General features: G+C 59.0%; 8 protein-coding genes across 8 annotated transcripts; 5 read left to right on the top strand and 3 right to left on the bottom strand.

Moving 5' to 3' along the window:
- Positions 1-820: 820 nt before the first annotated feature.
- TRAVEDRAFT_125089 (uncharacterized protein) lies at positions 821-1,136 on the top strand (the record flags this gene model as incomplete). Its single annotated transcript, XM_008041509.1, has 2 exons — positions 821-927; positions 986-1,136. The coding sequence occupies 2 exons, from the start codon at positions 821-823 to the stop codon at positions 1,134-1,136; spliced, it is 258 nt and encodes an 85-aa protein (XP_008039700.1).
- Positions 1,137-1,530: 394 nt separating this feature from the next.
- TRAVEDRAFT_126382 (S-adenosyl-L-methionine-dependent methyltransferase) lies at positions 1,531-2,538 on the top strand (the record flags this gene model as incomplete). Its single annotated transcript, XM_008041508.1, has 5 exons — positions 1,531-1,577; positions 1,632-1,697; positions 1,777-2,285; positions 2,338-2,404; positions 2,457-2,538. The coding sequence occupies 5 exons, from the start codon at positions 1,531-1,533 to the stop codon at positions 2,536-2,538; spliced, it is 771 nt and encodes a 256-aa protein (XP_008039699.1).
- An 80-nt stretch (positions 2,539-2,618) lies between these two features.
- Positions 2,619-4,875, bottom strand: TRAVEDRAFT_125088 (ARM repeat-containing protein; the record flags this gene model as incomplete). Its single annotated transcript, XM_008041507.1, has 8 exons — positions 2,619-3,203; positions 3,259-3,354; positions 3,407-3,660; positions 3,716-3,952; positions 4,010-4,273; positions 4,329-4,457; positions 4,508-4,578; positions 4,634-4,875. The coding sequence occupies 8 exons, from the start codon at positions 4,873-4,875 to the stop codon at positions 2,619-2,621; spliced, it is 1,878 nt and encodes a 625-aa protein (XP_008039698.1).
- Positions 4,876-5,859: 984 nt separating this feature from the next.
- TRAVEDRAFT_169422 (SART-1 protein) lies at positions 5,860-9,566 on the top strand. The gene is made up of 12 exons (XM_008041506.1): positions 5,860-6,079; positions 6,140-6,163; positions 6,276-6,460; positions 6,518-6,619; positions 6,669-6,850; positions 6,908-7,016; positions 7,070-7,128; positions 7,186-7,414; positions 7,469-8,387; positions 8,447-9,142; positions 9,192-9,315; positions 9,369-9,566. Exons 1-10 carry the CDS (start codon positions 5,913-5,915, stop codon positions 8,799-8,801), a joined length of 2,331 nt encoding a protein of 776 aa, XP_008039697.1. The 5' UTR covers positions 5,860-5,912; the 3' UTR covers positions 8,802-9,142; positions 9,192-9,315; positions 9,369-9,566.
- Positions 9,567-11,127: 1,561 nt separating this feature from the next.
- Positions 11,128-12,658, bottom strand: TRAVEDRAFT_126185 (SNF5-domain-containing protein; the record flags this gene model as incomplete). The annotated part of the gene is made up of 4 exons (XM_008041505.1): positions 11,128-11,185; positions 11,249-11,709; positions 11,766-12,099; positions 12,174-12,658. 4 exons carry the CDS (start codon positions 12,656-12,658, stop codon positions 11,128-11,130), a joined length of 1,338 nt encoding a protein of 445 aa, XP_008039696.1.
- A 1,801-nt stretch (positions 12,659-14,459) lies between these two features.
- Positions 14,460-15,358, top strand: TRAVEDRAFT_48578 (uncharacterized protein; the record flags this gene model as incomplete). The annotated part of the gene is made up of 3 exons (XM_008041117.1): positions 14,460-14,636; positions 14,698-14,777; positions 14,830-15,358. The coding sequence occupies 3 exons, from the start codon at positions 14,460-14,462 to the stop codon at positions 15,356-15,358; spliced, it is 786 nt and encodes a 261-aa protein (XP_008039308.1).
- A 245-nt stretch (positions 15,359-15,603) lies between these two features.
- TRAVEDRAFT_72613 (uncharacterized protein) lies at positions 15,604-17,210 on the bottom strand (the record flags this gene model as incomplete). The annotated part of the gene is made up of 2 exons (XM_008041504.1): positions 15,984-17,210; positions 15,604-15,930 (listed from the first exon to the last, which is right to left on the bottom strand). Exons 1-2 carry the CDS (start codon positions 17,157-17,159, stop codon positions 15,604-15,606), a joined length of 1,503 nt encoding a protein of 500 aa, XP_008039695.1. The 5' UTR covers positions 17,160-17,210.
- A 204-nt stretch (positions 17,211-17,414) lies between these two features.
- Positions 17,415-22,188, top strand: TRAVEDRAFT_65333 (uncharacterized protein). Its single transcript, XM_008041503.1, has 4 exons — positions 17,415-17,823; positions 18,760-19,529; positions 19,584-19,648; positions 19,694-22,188. The coding sequence occupies exons 1-4, from the start codon at positions 17,456-17,458 to the stop codon at positions 22,061-22,063; spliced, it is 3,573 nt and encodes a 1,190-aa protein (XP_008039694.1). The 5' UTR covers positions 17,415-17,455; the 3' UTR covers positions 22,064-22,188.
- Positions 22,189-22,471: the final 283 nt, after the last annotated feature.

The raw sequence follows: 22,471 nt of genomic DNA, 5'->3' as shown, positions 1-22,471 counted from the left end.
AGGCGGCAGAGTGTGCCGCTCTCTGAGAAGATCGGCGCGAGGCCAACGCGACGAAGAGAGGGCGAGCCCTCAAAGAAGGTGTCGAAGAGCTCCTTCGTGAGCTTGGACTCGAGGATCTCGTCGTTCACGAGGATTGGCGGATGGTCGTCATCGATGAGATTCTGATAGATGGTGCGCGTCTTAGGGGCCATAGTGAAGGAGGAGGAGGTCTGCAGAGAGAGGGAAGGCGAGGGTGGTTTTGAGGGAGAGTACTGATATGAACAAGGCAAGGTGAGAGACAACGCGGGAGCGGCGTGTTGACAAGAAGCCTCAAGAAGCGACATCTTGGGCCACAAAGCGGGCATTTCGCGCTTTCGCCGCTCCCAGGCTACTTATACGATCCCTGGCGATTGCGCACGGGTTCACGAAGCAACATACCGGACTGCCGCAGCATTGATGTCTGCCGCAGGGCGTGTTTTCCTCGACGAGACAAACCACACAGACCGAGTCGCCTGGCTGACTGTAGAGCACGCAGCACGTCAATATATGAGCACATCACGCCGAAGCGAGTCGCAGAATACCACAAACGCAGATCTGGAGTCGGATCAAGGAGTACAAGACAAAGCGGCAGTGGACGCTGCAGATGCACAGCGCCGATCGCCTTCTGGGCGCTTCGCGGCTCCCCGCTGACGAGAGGCGGCAGCTGCACTCGCTGCTGCTTGCGAAAGTACCCTCACTCGCCCTCTCGCACCCTCCCTCCGTCTCTCATTCCTCACTCATGGCTACACCTGTTCTCATCGGGTTTGGCGCCATTGCCGCTGCGATCGCCGGTCGGTCTCTCATGCGCCGGGGTATGCTCGGTGGAAAGAATGCCGCAGAGCAGTGGGTCAAGGGTGGCTTCAAGGCAAAGATGGACCGCAAGGAGGCCATCGCTATCCTGGGGCTCAAGTGAGTCAACAGTGCTCTATGTATTTCTCAAATACTTACGGCCTATCTACGTCGTCAGAGACGGCCCGCAGCTGAGGAAACAGCTCAAGGACGCGCATCGGCATATCATGCTCGCGAACCATCCAGACCGTGGCGGTTCGCCGTATATCGCTAGCAAAATCAACGAGGCTAAGGACCTGCTAGACAAGTCGGAGGGGAAGGCGAGGTGATCGCGCTCGTCGAGTCTTGTCTGGTGCGTCTCGCTCTCCTGCATTTGTAAATGCCTGTCTAATTCCCAGCCGGACCTCAGTTCCTCCAGTCGCATCCGCTCCATTTACGATGTATCCATGCCTAATGATGTATATTGCCTCCCCATAATACCAGCACCGTTCCTCCAACACACCGACTCCGGCCCCGCGCACCAGGAAGCCTACTACGCTACACCAAACACCATCACTTTCGAGACGGGTAAGCCGTCGTCCCGTCGTCCAGCGCGCTTTTGTATACGTGTTGTTCGTAATTTCCTGCCTCTCTGCACACTACGCTGCGTCTTCCGCCAGTTTTGCGCGTACAGACCTCCCTGCCCCTTGCTGACTAAGCCATTTTCCCTTATCACCTGCCGCGATGTCCTCTACCGATCTCCCTCCTTCAAAGCTTGGAACAAAACAACAGTGAGTCGCAAAACGCTCCATACGTGAACCTTCCCGACTCGAACCCCAACGCAGCTGGGATGAAGTCTACTCGTCCGAACTCGCGAATTTCGCAGATATCGGCGATGAAGGAGAAGTCTGGTCAGTACCATCCCTGTGTACATCGCGTTGCGCTCTTGCTTCGGTCTACTGATCGCATCGCGTTCTCTCGCACATCCAGGTTTGGCGAAGACAGCGTAGAGAAGATGGTGGACTGGGCGCTCGAGAACGTCCCGACGGACCCCGCACCGTACATCCTGGAGGTCGGCGCGGGGAATGGCAACCTGCTCTTCGCGCTCTGTGACGCAGGCTATGCACCGCACAAAATTTGCGGCGTCGACTACAGCGCAGACGCGATCAATCTTGCGCAGGCCATCGCGAAGGCGAGAGCCGTCCAGCCGTCTGCTGAAGACGCGGGGGATGACGAGGAAGACGCGGGTGGAGGTCCTGCGGGTGCAGACAAGATCACCTTCGCTACGTGCGATTTCCTTCAGGACGAGGTGGCTCGCCTTTCCGGAATGGGTGCCGAGTCGGATTCAGACGTTGCAGTCTGGGATTTCGTCCTCGACAAGGGGACCTTTGACGCGATCGCGCTCGCGGAGAAGGACGAGGCAGGAAAGGCCCCCGCGGACGGGTACCCAGCACGGATAGGACGAGTGGTCAAGCCCGGAGGATACTTTCTCATTACCTGTGAGTTTCTCGCAAAGTGTGCGCCTCTCTGTCGCCGACGTCGGTGTTTTAGCATGTAATTTCACGGAAGCCGAGCTCGAGGGGAAGTTCGCGAACGGGGAGACCGGGCTGGAGTATCAGTAAGTCATCCTTCAGCTCTCAATTGGCAAAATGCTGGACGATATACACTAGTTCCAGGATAGCGTGGCCGACATTCTCGTTTGGGGGGCACAGTGGTAATGTGTACTCCAGTGTTGCTTTCCGCAAGCCATGATTGTCGCTAGCACTGTAAACAAGATAGGCCTATGCTCACAAGTTCCATGACCCGCGCGAAGATCGAGGGAGACGCTACACTTAGAACGCAGGAACGAGCTCCATACCCGTCCTGAGAGCGTCCAGCGCGACCTGGCTAGCCCACTTCAAGAAGCCCTCCTCGCCCTTGAACGCCGTCTGGAGGAAGTACACCAGCCCCAGCGCGACCGTCTGGATCTTCGAGCCCCGCAGGAACACCTCCTCGAGCGGGCCCCTGTTCCGCGTCGTCGGCAGGTCCTCCGTACGCCCCTCAGCGAGCAGCGGCGTCGCAAGCTGGGTGTTCGCGAGCGTGTGCACGAACAGCTCGCGCAGGAACGTCTGCGACTGCGGCCGGAGCACGGTGAAGTCGACGGGCTTGAGGACGGCGAGCGTGCAGCAGTCCTTCGCGAGCCACCAGCCGTACGCGCGTGCGACGTTGCGCATGCGCGAAGAGGAAATGCTTTTGACGTTGAAGCCCGCGTGGTCGTCCTCGCTGAGGTTCTTGAGGATCTCTGCGCCGCCGACGGTCGTCTCGCCCATGTCCCGCAAGAAATCCCAGAGGCAGAACTGGAGGGTGATCTTGTGCGAGTGGGAGAGGCGGCAGAGCTGCTGGATGACAAAGGCGTAGTACGGGTTATACTGCTTCTCCTGTTGGGCGAAGGGCATGAGCTATCGCAATGGACACGTGCATGGGTCAACGTACGTTGCCACAGCAGTGGAGAATAACACGGATGATCTCGCGTTGCTGCACCTCCGTCAACTTCAGCTGTGACAGTCGCTCGCAGGCGTCCACATAGTCCTGAGGAAGGGAAATGAGCACATCATACTATCCACTTCATTTGGAAACGCACATCACTGCTCATGAGCACGACGAAGATGCTTCGACGGATGTCGGTGTTCATTCCTTGCTTCTTGGCGAGTTTGAGGAGAGCATTCTCGCTAACGGTCTCTGCAGGGGCGGGATTCGTTGTTTGAGACTCGGCTTCCTGTTGACGATCCACAAGCGGGTCTCCTCCCCACGCAGCGCCGACAAGCCACCACTTCCCCTTGGAATCCGCTGACCGCAGGTCTTCCAACGATACTCTGAGAGGCTCACGCGACATCACTGTCGACACACTGTTAATCTCCCACTGGACAATTCGAGCAGGGAGAGCACCGACCTTGACGTTTCTTGCTCAAACCGGACAGGAACTTTTTCATCCTGTCGACGGCCTCGTTGCCGGCGCTCTGGCCAGCAGCTTTCTTGACCTTGTTGTTCTTGAGGTTGCTGAGAGTCTCGATCATGAAGCGCGTGCGAGAGCTGAGCGCGCTCGCATCTGGAGGTAGCTTGGTATGGACGATCTGAATGATACTCTTCAGTGCCGTCGGGTCGTCCTGCCTTAGCTGTTGTCCAGAGTCTGCGAGGAAAGGTCAGCTATCGGGCGTAACACATGAGTGCCCAAATTGAGACTGACTTCGCGCGACCTTGAGCAGCAGCTCGACCTTGAACTCCGTCAACTCGCCGTCGAGGAGGGCGCGGATGACGTCGTACATGAGTACCGAGGAGATGACCTGGAAGTTGTACAGCTCGGACAGCAAGACGACCAGATTGGAGCACTCCTTTCCGATCGGCTCGTCTTCCGTGCTCGGCGTCGCGTTGGCCTTGGGGTTGCTCGGGTCGTCCAACTCTGCGTAGTGTTTGTCGTACTCGGCCACCACATGCTGCACAAAGAAGGCGGCTAGGGTCATAACATGTCAGCACCCATACAGTATATTGTTTTCGGCTGCGCTCACCGAATTCGATTCCGACCAGCTTATGCAGAGCGGAAACAAATGCTGCATGCAGTACCACGTACTGGTCCAAGTGCATCGAATGTGAAGAAATTCCGTCAACGATGAGTTTTGTCAGAGTCTCCGTAACGTCTGTACAAGTTGTCAAGGTTGGTTGTAGCAAAGACAGCGTAAACACGTACCATGCCGCCGGTTATTACAATAAATCTCTTCCACACCTTCAACAATGGAGGCCATATTTTGTTCGCTCATACTGCGGCAGAACGTGAGCTCTCAGATCACGCGGAACTGAGCGAACTGGTGCCAACCGATTGAGGAGACCCTTGAGCTGCTTCGTCAACTTTAGTTGAGCTTCAGATGGCTGCCCGCTTTCCGCCTCCGCACGCTTGCGCAGATGAGGCGGAACATATTTCGAGCCTGGTCGAGGAGATGGTCTGAGCGGAATAAAAATGCGCAGAGTAATCCAGAGACTTACCTGACGGTGCAGCGGAGACCGCAGCGGACGATGTACCCTCTTCCTGAGGTTTACCTTCGCCTTCGATATCGTCATCTACGCCGCCGAACCCGTGCCACTCCTCGCCTTCTGCTTCATCGTCCTCTGCCTGGCTCACCTCCTCGTCGCTCATGTCCACATCCTCGTCTTCCGATGCACCCTCTTCCGACGCATCTTCGCCGTCTTCCTCTCCATCAGTAACATCCGCGGCATCGAATGTATCAAGGTCTTTCAGTAGATCTAGAGGGTCCGCATGAAATGCTGCTCAGACGCAAAGCGAAGTTAGTGACATACCGTCAAGGCCGTCCTCCTCCTCTCCCTTGCCATACTTCGTAGTACGCTTGCCGCCTTTGGTCCATCCCAGCTTCTTCTCGAGGTAGGCGATGTAGGCGTCATCCTCCTCATCCCGAGAGCCCCGGAGTATAGGTGCCGGGAGCACCTTCGCTTTTGCTTTGGTTCCCCTGGGCACTTCCGATCGCTCAGCCAGCTTTTCGAGGGCGGTTTTTGGTTTCGCCTTCTTTGATTTGTCTGCAGTGGATGGTTCCTTCCGCACATCTTTCTGAGGTACGGCCGATGGTGTAGGGCGAGAGGCAGTCGGCCGGGTGGGCTCTACCTTAGGCTTCTTCCGCTGAGGAGACTCCGCATGGTCTGCATCCGCCCGTCGTTTCGCATTCGTCTGATGCTTCGCGGTATGTGCGGCGGAGAAATGCTCGGCCTTGCGCTGCTTGCGGGATTCCCTCTCTAGCTTGCGGGCCTCTTTGCGAGGAAGCTGCCGTCCTCCCTTGCGCTTACCATGCTTGTGCGCCGAGCCTATGGGAACAAAAGTTGACTTTCGCGTTCAGGTGCGTGCCGCCCAAGCATCACTCACTGCTTTCTCCGTTGAGCTCCTCGAGAAGGGACTGGGGGAGCGAGGGGCCGGTGTGGGTGCGAGAAGACATGAATTTGGTGGTTCTGGACGGTGATTGGCTCAGGACCTCCGGGATCGAAGAGGGCGCCTGTTTGGAACTGTTGTTGCCGCGCTGCTTGCTCTTGCCCACCACCGTCCCTGACGGCCACCACTACCTGCTTCTCATATCGCCTGCAGTCTTGCCATCATGTCTATGGAGGAGAGCATCAGTTTGGAGGAGACCAATAAGATCCGTATCTCTTTGGGTCTCAAGCCTCTCACCGACGACAGCACCCCCGCCAATGACAAGGAGAAGGAGGCTGAGGATAACTACGCGAAGAAGCGTGAAGCAGAACTCAAGGCGAAGGAGTCGAAGTAAGCAGGCAAACAGCTTCGCCATCTCGTCTTAAGCTGATGTACACCCCCCGTATATAGGGCCGTCCAGGACCGCTTAGCGAAGTGAGTACCGCCCTTCTTGATGACCCCGTTGCAGTCGCTTCTACCTCCCCTGGCCAGCTTAGGCCGCATGTCAATGTCAAGAGCACCACATCTTACATGCCGCTTCTTATAGGGTAAGAAACAAGCGGGAACTCAATGCAAAGCTCAAAGGTTCGACTCTCGGTGACGTCGACGCGGATGTAGACGATACCCTGAAATGGATCAAGAAGAGTAAGAAGCGGGAGAAAGAGCTGGCCAAAAAGCGGCAGGAGGAGCTTGAGGACATGGACAAACAGTTCCAAGACGAGTACGGCGAGAGTGCGTCACTCGCCTCCATATCATCGTGTGTTCACTGCTAATCAATCCGGTCGACAGAGGACCTCGCAGGCCTCAAAGTTAGCCACGACTTCGATGGTTTGGAGGAGGGAGAGGCCCGTATTCTTACGTTGAAGGATAGTCGCGTCCTCGATAATGAAGGTGCGTACCTCAGGTCTCAATACGACCCGTCGCTCATTGGCCTGTGCAGAGGACGAGCTCCAGAATGTGGAGATGGCAGAACGAGAGAAAGAGGAGAAGAATAAGGAGCTGAAGATCAAACGGCGAGATTATACTGGTTATGACGACGAGGAATTCGCTCCCGGTCAAGCTGGTATGAAGCGGGCTGTTCTCGCCAAATATGACGAGTTCCTGGAAGGATCGAAGGAAAGCGTGAGTTTTGACAGATCGTTTAACGCAATGCAACGGACAGCTTACTTACATCTCTAGGATTTCCGCCTCGGCAGCTCTTCCGCAGTATCGCGCGAGAAGAGGGACAAGAGGGACGAGCCGACCTCGATGTCTGTGAACAAAACAATGCTATCGATAGACTATGCCAGTACGTCATACATGTCATTTGCTATGCTCTCGACTTACGCTCGGAAACCACAGAGAACATCGAATCTGCGGACTACCTCCAACCAGGAGATGTTGGGTTCAAGAAACCTAAGGTATGTCGCGTTCTCTTGTCGCACGCCTGTCCATGTTTTCAAAGCAGTCTTGTGCAGACGAAGAAGAAACGTTCGACACGCCGTGCGGCCGTAGAAGATTCGGACATCCCGCCCGCAAACGGCGAAGATCAGATGCAGGTAGACGAGAAGCCGATTGTCCCTCGACAGCGTAATCTCGACGCCAATTTCGTAGATGACGACGAGCTTCAAGCCGCTCTGGCGCGTTCGCGGCGCGCAAAACTCCAGAGGCCAAAGAAGTTGTCGCCAGAAGAAATCGCGGCTAAGAGTATGTATTCCCGTATCATCGTATGAGCTACGCATTTACGACGCATCGATACAGTTGCAGCGGAACGCGAGAATTCTTTGGCTAGGGAGGTGATCGATGTCGACGACGCGCAAGAGGACGAGGGTGGCATAACCATTGACGACACCTCTGAGTTCGTCCGCGCCATCACCTACGACCCCACGCCGGTCAAGAGGGAGCCCACAGAGGCATCGTTGAAGCGTGCAATATCTCAGGAACCTTCCCGACAAGCATCGGCAGGACCATCGAAAGCCGAAGTAGTCGATGACCCTATGGAGGAAATCGAAGCCGGCGAGGTTGTCGTCAAGGAGGAGGAAGACGAGGAAGCGATCCTCAACGCCATCGAGAACGCCATCCGCGAGACGGAGGCAGCCGAAAAGGCGGCCCAAGAGTCCGGCGAGCCCGTGGGCACCGCCTCTGAGCAGACGTTCGGGGCCGGCATGGCCGCGACGCTCACCATCTTGCGGCAGCAGGGTGTGCTCGCGCAGCCGAACGCGGACCTGCGCGACCGCGAGCGCACGCAGTTGCAGCGCGACGTGTGGCTGGCGGAGTATCGGCGGATCCAGGCGCAGCGCGAGCTCGAGCGCACGGCGAAGCGCGGGGGAAACAAGGACCAGGCGACGCGCGAGTACGAGAACCGGGTGCGCGAGCAGCAGGAGGCGCGGCAGATGCTCGAGGCGTTCCGCGACTACAAGCCGGACGTGAACATCGTTTACCACGACGAGTTCGGGCGCGAGCTCACGCCGAAGGAGGCGTGGAAGGCGCTCTCGCACAAGTTCCACGGCAAGGGCTCCGGCAAGGCGAAGACGGAGAAGCGCCTGAAGAAGATCGCGGAGGAGCGCAAGAAAGAGGCGATGGCGAGCGGCGACACCCCGCTCAGCATGAACCAGGCGTTCCAGAAGCGCCAGGAGAAGACCGGCCAGGCGCACTTTGTGCTCTCCGTAGGCAACAGAGGGTCAGTGTCTTCGCGCCGTTATCACTACCATAGATATGCTGACGTTGGGACCATTATAGCGCTGTCCCGCAATTCGGAGACTTCCTCGACAGCCAACCGCTCACGAAGGGCAAGACGGAGAAGAAGAAAGAGAAGAAGAAGTCGGACAAGGGCGCGACGCCGCAGCTCGACTCGACGGGCTTCATGACGCTGCCCGCGCCCGTGCTCAACAACGGCAGCCCGGTGGGGACGACGAGCAACGGCTCGCCCGCACCGCGCCCTGGGTTCTCCCGCATCGCATCCGTGGTGGAGTCCGACACGCCGAAGGAGTCCACGCCGGTCCCGTCGGAGAGGTTGCGGGTGGCCTTCGGGCTGGGTACGAAGAGGAAGGCGACGGGGGAGGCGACGGACTCGCCGCCGCCCAAGAGGCGGTAATCGCTTGCCTACACCCTCTCACTGTAGCTTAATCTCCCCGACCCACTTGTCTCTCGCTCGGCGGCCCTTCAGCTTCTCCCGAGTCTTCTTCGACACTCTCCCGGCAGCTATATGCGAGGAGATGCTAGAGATACACAGTAAATATAAGTTACAGCGCATGTACACTACACGGACGGTTCAATGATAGCATGTAATATGGGTATACCGCGAGAGAGACAGGCTCGACTCAGAGCATGCCTACACTTCTAAGCCCGAGGTCCTTCGTGACTGCACAACGGTCCTTGTCGCGACCCGTTGCGCTCTCGAACGCTTTCATCAGGCTCGCCTGGCCGTCATCCGTCCTACGAACCCATTGAGCGAGGCGTGCGCGCGAACAAGAGAAAGACCAACCATTCTACAGGATGTGCATCCTTTTCCAATACGACCTTGATCGTCGCCCACGAAAACCGCGCGAGAGCAGGGTACCCGAACGTAGGCTCCAACGACTGTTTGATCCACGCCTGCGTCTTCGGGTCTGACGTCCTGGTCAGCGTGATGTCCCCCGTCCCGAAACAAGACCAAGCGCACCTGAAGGATATCCACTCCCCATCTCCTCCACCCACTTCCCCTCGTCTACCTTCTCCTTACCGCCCCCTTGGGAAAAGTACTTCGACGTGAGGCCGGCGCAGCGCTCCTCGTACACCCAGCCCTCGATCCACGCGTCGCGCGTGACCTTGGCCGCGACGCTCGCCGCGCCGACGATCTTGTACTTCTGGTCCGCCTTCGCCGCGACCGTGAAGCTGATGTCCGGGAAGAGCGCGGAGAGGTATGCCTCGTAGGGCCCGGTCTTGCCGAGCGCGTCGACGTATACCTGCGTAGGGCCGCGTGGTCAGAATGCGCCAGTAACGTGGGAGAAGAGAGGAGAACGTCCTGGGGGCTGCGGGATGTGTTCCGCGGAACGTGTTCCGGAAGACGTTCTACGTTTTAGGTGACCGAGTGCGACAAAGATGGCCACAGTGGCAGCGACTACATACTGCGGCGAGCGCACAAGGTCGAGGCGCAAGGCACGAGCCCGCTACTCAAGTACTCACGTTGGAGCGGGCAACACGCCCCACACCAGCATGATATGAACACACCACTGGTTGCCTCTGTCACTCGACCAAGCCACCAGAATGCGGAACATGAGTCGGAACGTGTTCTGCGGAACAGATCTCTCCGCCGCCGAGACTTTCTGGAAGTGAGGGGGCGGGAGGGACGGGGAGACGCACCTCGGAGAGCTGGAGACCGCGCGCGAGGACCTCGCGGATGAGGAGCACTGTCGCGTCTTGCGACTGCTGGTTTAGGTTGCATGGCGGCCGGCGTAGCATGCCTGCAGAGATCGCCTTCGGGCTTTGCATAGCGCCTTTAGAACCTGCACAACCTGGGTCTGTAGCTATAGGAGGCGTAGGACCCACCTTAGGACGCGGACAGACCATCCAAGGTTGGCAGGGTCTGAACCCAGCGTTTCTAGCAGCGAGGAGCGGATTTGTGCCGTGAGTGTCTTGGAATCTGTACCACACCACCGCGTCAGCAAGCTTGTCCTTGTGAGACCGACGCAAGTGGTGCGCACCTGCGAACCCAAGTTTCTCGAGGTCCTCCTTGTACGCAACTGGGCAGTACGCGACGCCATACACGAGAGGGCCCAGCACTGGACCACGACCAGCTTCGTCGACACCCAGGATGTATGGGCCCGCAGCGGATGGTGTGGGCGAGTGGTAGGTGTAAGAGTCGACTAGCGGTAGAGAAGGGTCCGCAATGGATGGGATGCCGACGCTTTCTGCGTCTTCTGCAGGGTTGTTCATGACCAGAGGATGAGTAGGGAGTTCAAGAGAGCTGGTCAAAGGCGAATGCGCGTCTTCTGCTACAGGTATGGAGGAACAGGAGAGTGAGGAGCGCGCTGTGGCTGGGACGCGTTATTGTGCCCTGTTTGCGCCACGACGCGTCGGTGGCACGCGTCTCATTCCATCGCGTCGCGGTCACTCGGACGCTGATGTATCGCTTGAGGTTCGTATGCATGTGTGGACATGGTCGGGATGTAGGGTGCAATGGTGGGGAGGGATGTTGGCACACTCAAGTCGTTGTCAGATTATTGAGAATATATTTTGGTAGGAAACAGAGCAGTACAACGGTGAGCGTCGGAAGGCATGCTCCCAACCGCAAGTGTTGTATTGGAGTCGGGTTTCTGAACAACAAACCTCACCCACGCAGGAACCTAGAATATGAACAGTAAATAGTGGCTACTACGATAGAGCTACAACGAGTCTGCTGTACAGTACAGGTCCAAACCAGCGCATCACCATATGCGCCATCACCTCCTCCTTGACCGAGCCGTAGACTGGAACTTCGACGTTTCCCGACGAAGCCGCCTGGGGACACCCACACATATAAGCACTCCGCATCAATAGCAGCAAAGGCGAAGCAGGACTCACCGACTCGCACGCTCCCTCTCGAGCTCCCTCCGCTCGACCTCCTCGGCCGTGAGCACCTCGAACCGCGTCCTGAACTCCTCCGCCTCCGCCCAGTCGCGCCACACGCTTCTGAGCGGTTTCGGCCCGCGCCCATCCTTCGGGGCGCGCCCCCACGCCAACCCAAGCCCCGTCTTGTCCTTGAACAGGCTCTGCCCGCTCTTGTCGCGCGGGCGCTCCGCCCCGGGCGTGCTCTCGTCCGCCGCGGCCTCGCGCGCGTCGCCGCCGATGACGCCCCACTCGATCGCGTCGCGCTTGTGTTTTACGATCTCTTCGTGGATAGCGTGCGAGATGAGCGGGGCGGACTCTCCGGCGAGCCCGAGCTCTGTGCAGAGCTTGACAGAGAACTCTTCGGGCGTGAGCGGGGAGAGCAGGTCCCACTCGATGTGGTCTAGTAGGTGGTGGGTTGCGATTTGCACGTCAACCTGTGCCCGCGTGTCAGTTGTTATGACATGCAGGGGAATGCATATATGATGCATACACTGAGAATGACACGGCATTCGTTGACTTCGTCGCCGGGAGTCTCGTCCTCCGGCGCTGTTATTTCGGCCTCTGCACCGAGATATGTAGACGCGACAGCTTCATGGTCTTCAATCTGCGCTCGTATTTGTGCGGCGATCGTTTCTGTCCATGGCTGCAAAGGCAGGTCGAGGTCCGTGCAGAAAATCCGCGCGAACGTTTCTGGGGTGATGAGCGACTCGTTCAAGTTCCACACGAAGCAATCGCGTATCCGGTGCGTCTCCGTCTCGAACTCGACGCGTATAGGGATGAGTGCCGTCGGTTTTTCTGCTTGTGCGTCTACTGCTGTCTGTGGGCTGTCGCAGACAACCAGGTTCGCGGCAGCGCGCGTTCAGTACAGCATACAACGCGAGTAAAAACCCGCACTCACAAGTAATCATGCCTCGTCGGCGGCATCGCCTTCGCAGATATAAACCTAGCAGGAGGCACCTGGCCCAAATAACTCTGCTCCAGCTCCGCCTTCTCCCTTTGCGCCTCCCGGACAGGCGTGGCCGCGACCTGGGCGACGCCCACACCCGTGCCCGCGTGGAACACCGAGCTGCCCACCGGCGCCCGACTCGACACCCGCGCCGCCCTTACCGCCTGGCGCGTCCCGCCGCTCGCGACGAAGTCCGAGTCGTCCGACTCCAGCGCGCCCGCGTCGGGGAACTCGTCGCCCGAGCCCGGCTCCGTGTAGTTCACGACGCCCCCGCGGCGCGACGTGCGCGACGCGACGGCCGCGACCGACGACGGCGCGAGGATCGGCTGCATGAGCAGCGTCGTGCCCGTGCGCAGGCGCGACGCGTACGTCGACTGCAGCGCCTGCGGGGTGCTCGGGATCGGCTGGCGCGACGAGTGTACGGGGGGCGGGCCCATGGTGGCTTGCAGCGAGGAGGCGGTGGTTTGCGGCATTGGTGGGGGGATGGAGGACGGGCGGGTGGGCGGGGCGGGGGTCTGTGCTTGTGGTGTGGGTGCGAGGGTGCTGCCGCGGGTGGGCCGTGTGCTCCGGCGCGAGGGGTTCGTCCGGCCGTTCGTCGGCGGAGGCGTGACGGACGACGACCAATGGCGGATGTTGTTGAAGTAGGCTGTTTGCCTCCTCCGTAAGTGGCGACTCGTCTGCTGAATGCGTGCGTGAGCGACGTACCAGCGTGGGTTGCCTGTGGAGGCGCGGGCGCAATTGGCTGCTGTCCTCGGAGGAATGTTGAAGGCCCCGCGGCCGCGTTGGGGTCAGACATTTTTGATGAAGATGCTGCAAGCGGAAAGCCTTTGTTCAAAGGCCCTTTTTAGAAGCACTGCTGTCTCAGAGGGTAACAAAGGAAAGCGAAAGAGGACCAGAAAGCGGATTGGTGCACAGGGCGGCGGTGGTCGAGCTCAAGTCGCGCAAACCTAGCTGGCGCTTGAGACGCGTCAAACACGCGCAAGCGAGGACACGAGCGCTTACACACCTTCGCCTCAAACATCTGCAATCCGTTCCGGCCATGCATTTCTTGCGCTCGTGAGCCACTCATTCCCTGTGCGTTCCTTGGCCTATACCGGGACGGACATGTCGATGAGTGGTGGTGTCTTTCCTTCGACGGTTGGCCAGTACAACTGCTGAGGATCTGCTCCCGCTGCGCGCCGACGCTGCCCCGTCTTCACTACCTACACGGTCCGCTCTGTATCCATACCGCCCAAGAAGACCCTTAAGCGACCCATCCTATTGCATACCTGCCTCTCAGGTTATCAGACGATGGAATTACGGGCCGCACAGTGTCTTACGGGTTGGAATGACGCCAAAGAGTTTGGATGTAGCATGTATAAGGGTTACTGCACCGCGCTCGCCGCTGGCCGCAAGACCCTCATTCTCTCCCCCTCACACCGTACGTATATAGCTACGGCAATGATATTCGTGCTACGGTACGGCGTGGAATACGACCGTATTCGTTTTCCTACTAGGACTGAGTGCGCACCGAGCGGACTCGAGTGCACTACTGTGACTCGGTCATCGGCGTACTCATTTTAACCTCCACATAATCACATATGCGGATCGTTACACGATGGAACATTGCGGATTGGTCCTCTGGGACCTGACTGCGTGGAGATGGCTTTCATGTGCGCAGAGAACTGCGCCGTCATCCCTCCTTTGTCGGATTTTCCCGGATGGGTTGACGACAAGGGCGCGCAACTGCCACTGGCACCCTACGTCTATCGCACTGTCTTGGTAGTGGTCTTGAGATGAGACATGTGCTCTCTGGGACCTGGGCGAGTTATGTCATGACATGCGGGAGTGTGTTGTGGCTCCTGGGGTTTTTACAATCTTTACCCAGGTTTTAGCCCAGGTAATGTCGGCCTTCTTAGGTTTAAAGACGCCTGCTTGTTCTCGCAAGGGAATAAAAGCCACAGATCGAGCTGGTTTTAATCAACAGACTAGGGATGGACAGTTAACGAAGGCTTCGGGAGAGACTGGGACAAGGTGCAACGTTGGAGTAGCGACCCGAGGACGTCGAATTTCGTACGAACAGTAGGGTACAATAGTTACAGTACAGGTAGAATTGTAACTCCGACTGTTTGGAGGATGTACGAGATGCGCTGACGACAAAACAAACCTCACTCACTCACTCACTCACTCAAACATCTGCCATCCGCTCCGTCTCAGCGGAGGCTTGGGGATACCTCGCTCCTGTCTGCTTTGTATATCATGTCTCCTTCTACCAAACCTGAGCGGGTTCTAAAAGTCCGCGTTCCCCGCCACAACTCCCAGCGCATCGGGCCGGTCCTCACCTCACACGTCGAGACCGTTGCCCACAATGAGCGTACTCGCGCCGACGTAAGGCAGACGGCTCTTGAGCCCACCAGTGCGCTCGCGCAGGCTATTGTGAGTACTCTTGTATATGAACGGATCAAAGGTGGTTGGACTGAATAGTCATGAACTGCAGGAGAGCGCGTCGGATTGGAACTCGCTTCTCCTGACCGCCCGCGCAGCACGAGGACCGCAGTGGGATGTAGGCACTCAACAGTACGTGCCAGAAATATGCTTCACTGGCCTTTACCGAGTCTCATCGTTTTAGGTGGTTCGTGGACGAGCGCTCCGAGCTCTACTACGACCCAACGCCACTGCTCGAATACCAGAAGGAGTACCAACAGAACAACTCCGACGAGCCTTCATCCTCCTCACGTCAGTCCCAACGACAACAGCAGCAGCAAGACTCCGTGAACTCCCCCCGCATGCACCGCGGCTCCATGCCCCCGGGCGGCATGACCCCCTCCATGTCGCACAGCCAGCTCTACGGCCAGCAGCAGCAGATGGCGTCCCCGCGGCATCCGTACCCCGGCCCGAACCAAGGCATGGGCGGGCCCTACGGCGGCATGGCGCCCATCCCCCCGGCCCAGTTCTATGGGGGGGACGGCGTCCCGCCGTCTCCTATTTCGCGTGGGCCGGGCCCCGGCATGGGCATGAGTCCGGGCATGGGCATGGGGCAGGGGATGGGCATGAACCCGGGCATGGGCATGGGCGGCATGGACGGCTCACTCTCGCCCGAGGTGCGGCGGCGGGTGACGCGGGGGATGAGCATGGACGAGTTTGGGAACATGCATTAGGGGGCGCTATCTTGTAGATTCTCTGGACGGTTCGCGCTCTGCTTGTTCTATGTATGTTGTAATGATGATGTTTGGAGTACCCTCCTCTGCGTGATCGCAGGGCACATGCCTTCCGAGAATAATTGTGCATGCGCTAACTACAGCATCCGCAAAATGTACGTATTACTGTACAACACTATATATCCACGGTGTCAACCAGTCGCAGCTTGCCATATATCCCACCAAGACGCGTTATGTACTGCAAGTCAATGGTTATACCGCGTCAAACCTTCGGAAGACATGAGCTCTCGGACACGCGACTGTCCCACCTCCGTCCAGCTTGCGATCGGCTCCCCCGTCGTGCGGTGCGCCTCCCAAGCCCTAACATCGTTAGACTCGAAGTCATAGCCCACGAACATCCGCCGCAGCGCGCTGTTGTCCTGCGCGCAGATCTGCAAGGCCTCGGGGGCACCGCTCGAAGGAACGGGGCCCACCGCGCCGAATAGCTGCTCCCGCTGAGAGAATCGGTCTGTGGCGATATACAAGGCGAGGTGTGAGACGATGGTGTTGCGCAGAAGGCCTGCTATTTGCACCTGAGGAACAGGACTCATCAGCCTAGGTGCGCGGGGTAAACTGTGATACTCACGAGAAGCTTTCCCGGGTCTGAATACTGCAGAAGGTCGTCCCCGAGATCGATCATCAGGTGCGTCAGGGACGACGTCCGCGCGACGGTGCGGAAAAGCATGGGTACGGCTCCGTCCATATCGCTCTCAGACAATATCTGGAACCACAGACGGCACGGACGAGGGTCGGCGAGCGCGCCAGTCGTGATCGTACCGGAGGGGGAAAGGTTGCGGACGTCTAGTCGTTCTATGCGACAAGATAGACCGAGGCAGTAGAGGTCCATCATCGAGTGCACGCGGAGGAAGCGCAGGCCGTTCGCCCACGTCCCGTGCTGGGCCTGCCACAATTTCGCCCGCGTACGCCAAGTGCCCGCGATACGGAGCGCGGTCTCGTCCCGGGGGTCGAGACCATATGTAGGTGAGGAGCCGTCGCGGGCGTAGAGCGACCATAGCTCGACGTGCTCGACGCCGGGAAAGAGCCACACGAGCGGTCCCACCCAGCCTGTCTCGTCGTTGGTCAGGGAAAACCCGAAAATGGTGAGCCTGCGCACGCTCGGAAAGGGCGCTCCGAAATCCCCGAGGGATACGGGAGTGAGCGTGAGGGTGGTAAGCGTCGAACGATGGTACTGCAGAAAGGGTAGGGGATCGGGGTCTGCAAAGCTGTCGCTGGTGTCTTCTCCTGTACGTCTCGACATCGTTAAGTTGACGGTGCGGAGGGGAGAGGCGACACCGGCAAGGACATCCCGGTAGTCGATTGTGATGCTTTGCAGAGTGATAGTTCGCAAGTCTGGCAACGGGGTAGATAGAGCTAGCTGCAGCTGCGCGGGGGTGAATGTTATCGAAGCGTAGTAAAGTTCCAGAGACACTAAGTGTCGACAATGTTTCAGAAGGTCTGTGACGGCTGACACCAAATCGCTGAGGGACATCGGGCAGCGGTAGTCTGGTAGCAAGCTGAGCCGCAAGATGCGCAAGAAGGGGAAGAGATCCCTGCCAAAGCGACGGCCCGTGCTGTCTAGGTGCATGAACTGGGAGAAGGAAGCGAGGCGTAGGTAAGTTAGGGTGACGATGCCTTTGAGGATTGCGGGAGCGAGAGTATCATGGAGGAAACGGCATGTCCTGGCGAGGTAAGAGACCTCTCTGCGCACTTGAAAGCTAGCAATGTACAGCAGAACATCGACGTTGAGGTCGAGAAGTTGCATATGTGCTTCCCGCGCAGGTCGGTACTGGAGGAAGAGAGGTCGAGAAGGACGAATATTGATGAGAACGAGAAGAGCGAGAAGAGCAGATGTGGAGCAGAGGACGAGGACGAGGGGATAAGGGGGAGGGCGATGAGGACGATGAGCGTCGAGGACGAAGAGGACGAAGAGCGGGATTGCACACATCACATGATGGACGCGACTTGGACGAACGCGACAATCGCGCGCTCCGCTCCCTGGACCTCCTCCACGCCGACGCCGACGCCGACCCTCAAGGCCTCAAGAGCCTGCCTTTGTTCATGGACCCTGACCAGGCCGCAAAGCTCTCCAAAGAACGCGAGAAATACAGGGAAGGTCTGGCCCGCGCCCTCACCGAGGATGCCGATCCGCTTGCGGCATACATCGAATTCGTGAAGTGGACTGTCGACGCGTACAAAGGCCACCTCGCGCTCTCCGGCCTCCTTGAACTTCTAGATGAGGCGACACGTTACTTCGTCGACGATGCCGCATACAAGGCCGACCTCCGGTATCTGAAGCTTTGGCTGCTCTACGCCAAACATGTCGAAGATCCGACCGTGATCTACGCATTCGTACTGTCCCGGGACATCGGCAGGATCTATGCGCAAACGTATCAAGAGTATGCATTGGCACTCCATACCCGAGGAAAGTGAGTGGCTTAACCTTGATGGAGTATATACCAGATCTGTGAGAGTGACTCTCACTGAGACCAACGACCGAGAGTGAGTGGCAACAGTGAGAGTCACTATGCCGAGGAGCCATATGATCAGGTCGCGCGACGTGTCGTTTTACCAGAAAGTCTCGGCGGCGGAGAGATCTGTCCCACAGAACACATTGCGACTCACGTTCCGCGTTCTGGTGGCTTGGTCGAGTGATAGAGGCGACCAGTGGTGTATCCTGTTCATGCTGCTGTGGGGCGTGTTGCCCGCTCCAACGTGAGTACTTGAGTAACGGGCTCGTGCCTTGCGCCTTGACCTTGTGCGCTCGCCACAGTATGTAGTCGCTGTCACTGTGGCCGTCTTTGTCGCACTTGGTCACCCAAACGCAGAACATCTTCCGGAACACGTTCCGCGGAACATATCCCGCAGCCCCCAGGACGTTCTCCCATTTTGCCGCCAGCACGATGTGTTGTGTCGCGCTCGTCGAGGACGGAGAATGAGTGCTCTGACCCGCAGAGCAGCAGCCCCGCGCATGCAAACTTACGTTCTTCGGGCTCGTCGCGCGTACCCTCCCGCACGTGTGACGCGCCGCGTTGCGCGCGTTGACCAAATGTCTTCCCCGCCGCGAGGAATCGATCCCCGACCAACCTGGCTTGCGTGTTAGACCTCGGACGACCGCGTCCAGATGGCGGGCATGTTCAACGGCTTGTATCATGTCCACATAACGAGTTCGACTGCAGGACACGTACCACAGGATGAACCACACGAACGCGTCTACGACGTGAGGCTAGCGGCTGTCCACTCAGGATATCCCGGGAGCATTGTTCTGAGTGGGAGTCATTTGTCTCAGTGAAAGTCACTGTCACTGTTTTGGTCGTCGCTCACCTTGATGCATCCATACGATCTTATTCACCGATCATGCCCAGGTGGGACGACGCAGAGAAGATATTCCAGCAAGGCATCAAGCGGCGCGCGAGACCACTGGACCCTCTCAAGCGATGCTACGAGGAATTCAAAGCACGCACACTGGCCCCTCCCCGGAAACCATCCACCGAGACCATCTGGGTGCAAGCCCCCGCTGAGACTCAGGCTCTTCGCCGGAATCCGCTGAAGAACCATCCAGCAGCGTCCTCTTCCGCCCCGGGGCCGTCCAAGAAAGCCTCCTCAAACCGCCTGCCCCCGGTCCGTCCACCCCCTGCGCAGCCTCAGCAGCAGTTTTCTCCAGACAACCCCTACGGTGCTATGCTTGCACCACCCGCGCCGGGAAAGCGGCCAGAGAAGCTGCGGTTCAATCTCTCATTGCTGTTCACCGAAGAGGGCACAGAGTACAGCACGCAGGAGGCGCGCGCCCGCTCCATGGGTCTCCTGGGGAAGAAATGGGGCCCGCCCCCAGAGGCTACACGGCCTCGCGTCGCATTCTCTGGCGCAGACGACGGCAAGGCGGGCACAACGAAGACGATGTCGCGACAGTTTGCGGCAGGTGCAGAACCGACAGTCACGCTTGCAACGAAGGAGGCGCTCGCAGACGTCTTCGGAATGTTCAACTCGCCTGAGAAATCGTTGCGCTTCGGTGTCGTGGGCACTAAGCATGCGCCGGTCAGGAGAATCGAGCCTGTCACCCCGATGCCTATGCTACCACTCGCCCGGGCTCTCAGCAATGAGAATGCGAATGCGGATGTGGCATCGAAGACCCCCAGTAAGTACATGTATGTGCGGTACGGTAACTTGATTATGAATTACATCTTTGCAGCTTTCAGACCATTTGTTGACGAGAATGCGCGAAGGGAAAATCAGACTCCTGGACCTACACCAAGGGTAAGCATCGTTCACGGACAAAGAACGCTATCTGACTCCCCTCAGATTCAACCTTTCGTCGACCCAGAGAACGCGGCCAAGCCAACATTTACACTAAATCCGAATCGGCCTGCACTCTCCCTCAAGGAAGCTGCCGCATCATCATCCGCCACCCAAGACGAAAACGCTCGCAGTCTCAAGAAGCTTGTCATCCATACTGATAGTGACGAGTCAAAGCCACCCCCGGTCTTCTCCTTAACCCCCGCTTCCGCAACGTTCCAGCGTCCGCAAGGTCGTTGGGACATCTTCACAGACGACGCAACAAAGGCCGGGAACGAGAATATATTGCGTCCCGCTAGTGCGGGTGCGTCGAAGTTCATGCCGTTCAGCGATGAGAACGCACCAAGGGTTTTCAGCCGCCCGGTGCCCAAGTCCGAGAACGCACCCGCACCCGCGCCCGCACCTACGTTCACACCGTTCGTCGACAAGACGGCGCCGCCGAGACAACCACTGTCGTCGTCTGCGTCCGGTCGCGCCGTGCTGGGCGAGCGCACGCCTCTTTCTGTCTTCGCGCCACCGCTACCGCCGCCTGTTGAGGCAGCGCCCGGAGATGAGACCGTCCTGGAAGACGAGGGAGAGTATAATCAGAAGACAATCCGACCAGAGACGCCCACGACCGAGTCCGAGAGCGACGCCAGCGCGCGCGAGCGGTTCCTGCTCGAGCACCAGCACTCGCGCGACCCACTGACGAGCGAGAGCTCCGAGGACGCGGACGACGACCGCTTCGAGGGCGAGAGCTACGCGTACGATGCGGACGCGCCCGTTCCGATCGAGGGCGAGGGCGAAGGCGGCTACGAGAGCATGTTTGACGACTACGATGGGGAGGGGGCCGACGGGTACCGCCCGCCGCTGGGCGGTCGCTTCGGCCAGTTCGACGTGATGACCCCGATCACGGAGCGCACGGCGGAGTACACGATGAGCACCCGGGGCGGGACCCCACATGGGCTTATGGTGCATCGCGACGCGGTCGAGGCGGCGGTGCAGCTGGCTGCGGAACTTCAGGACGATGTAGATGATGATGAAGAGGACGACGGTGGGATCGAAGAGCGCACGGGCACGCTGAGCCTCGTCGACGCGCTGGGCGTCGCGTCGTCGTTCAAGCCGCCGAACCCGTGCAACCCGTTCGACCCGCCGATCGTGTCGACCCTGCTGCGTCTCATCCCGCTCGACTCTGGGTTCCACGACCTGCGCCTGGTGGAGTCGCAGCAGCTCGACACGCTTCAGAAGTTCGCGAAGAAGAAGACCCGGCGCGCGAGCGGGAACTCCACGTCAAGTCGCGCGGTGCAGGACGCGGATACGGTCGAGGTGCAGCTCGAGAGCCGGCACTTCGCCGTCGTTGACAAGCTCGGCGAGGGCGGGTTCGGGGCTGTCTTCGAAGCGATCGATTTGGACATGCAGCGGAAGGCAAACGAGTCTGACGAGTCCGACGACGACGAAGATGACGAGGAGAACGAGCACAAGAACCGTGTCGCGCTCAAGGTCGTCAAGCCCCGCAACCTCTGGGAGTTCCACGTCCTCCGGCGGATCCACACCACGCTCCCCGCGCCCCTCCGCCGCTCCATCATCGCGCCCGAGGCGCTGTACGCGTACAAAGACGAGTCCTTCCTCGTGCTCGAGCTCTGCAAGCAGGGCACGCTCCTCGACATCGTGAACCGCGCGCCCGCGGCGGGCATCAGCCAGCAGGGCGCGTGCCTCGACGAGCTGCTCGTCATGTTCTTCGCGATCGAGCTCCTCCGGCTGCTCGAGGGTCTCCACCGCGCGGGCTTCATCCACGGCGACGTCAAGATCGACAACTGCCTGCTGCGCCTCGAGGACGTGCCCGGGCCCGCGAGCGCGTGGGACGGCGCGTACCAGCCGTCTGGGGCGCGCGGCTGGGCGCACAAGGGGATCAAGCTCATCGACTTCGGGCGCACGGTCGACACCCGCCTCTTCCCCGCTGGGCAGCGCTACGTCGCGGAGTGGCCGACCGACGCGCGCGACTGCTTCGAGGCGCGTGAGGGCCGCCCGTGGACGTTCCAGACGGACTACTTCGGCCTCGCCGGGATCGTCTACTGCCTCCTGTACGGCAAGTACATCGAGGCTGCGTCCGTCGTGCCCGCGCCCGCGGAGGACGGCGACGGCCCGGTGCGTTATAAGCTCGCAACTCCATTCAAGCGGTACTGGCAGGGCGAGCTGTGGACGCGGCTGTTTGACCTGCTGTTGAACCCGACGCTCGTTCGCGAGGACGGGAAGCTGCCGGTCAGCGACGAGCTCGGCGCGCTGCGTGGGGAGATGGAGGTGTGGCTGCAGGCTAACTGCAACCGGGCGAGCATCAGCCTCAAGGGTCTTCTTAAGAAGGTCCGCCTCGCCATTCTCGGCGGGAAAGACGTGCGGTAACGGCCGTGCTTGTGCTTCTCGCCCTTCTCCGACTCTCAAGGTACACTACCTGTACAATACCCAATATGTACGCTCTCCACGACTGCACGACACCATAGAGCCCCCTTATCCCATTCGCCGGCGAACCGTACATGTCTCCATATACTCACCTATGCCCTTGTGTAACGTACCGTCTCAGTCTCATTTTCATCATTTCTGTCTCTGTTCCGTTCGATTTCACGCAGGCAAGGCAGCACGCGTAACACCTGTGTAGTGTCCCTCTGTGCACGAATCGATGATCCATTCATTATCCATCCAGACTAACCGCCGCCCGCGCGACCGACGCGGGCCATGCATGGATTTTTGCGGGCGGGGGGCTAAACATTGCATCACAACAAATTGCAGCTGACAACACATGACAAACCAAAA

Source organism: Trametes versicolor, assembly GCF_000271585.1.
Source record: "Trametes versicolor FP-101664 SS1 unplaced genomic scaffold TRAVEscaffold_7, whole genome shotgun sequence".
Classification (NCBI taxonomy): Eukaryota; Fungi; Basidiomycota; class Agaricomycetes; order Polyporales; family Polyporaceae; genus Trametes; species Trametes versicolor.
The sequence above is the reverse complement of the archived record's forward strand: the minus strand, read 5'-3'. Positions and strand labels throughout refer to the sequence as shown.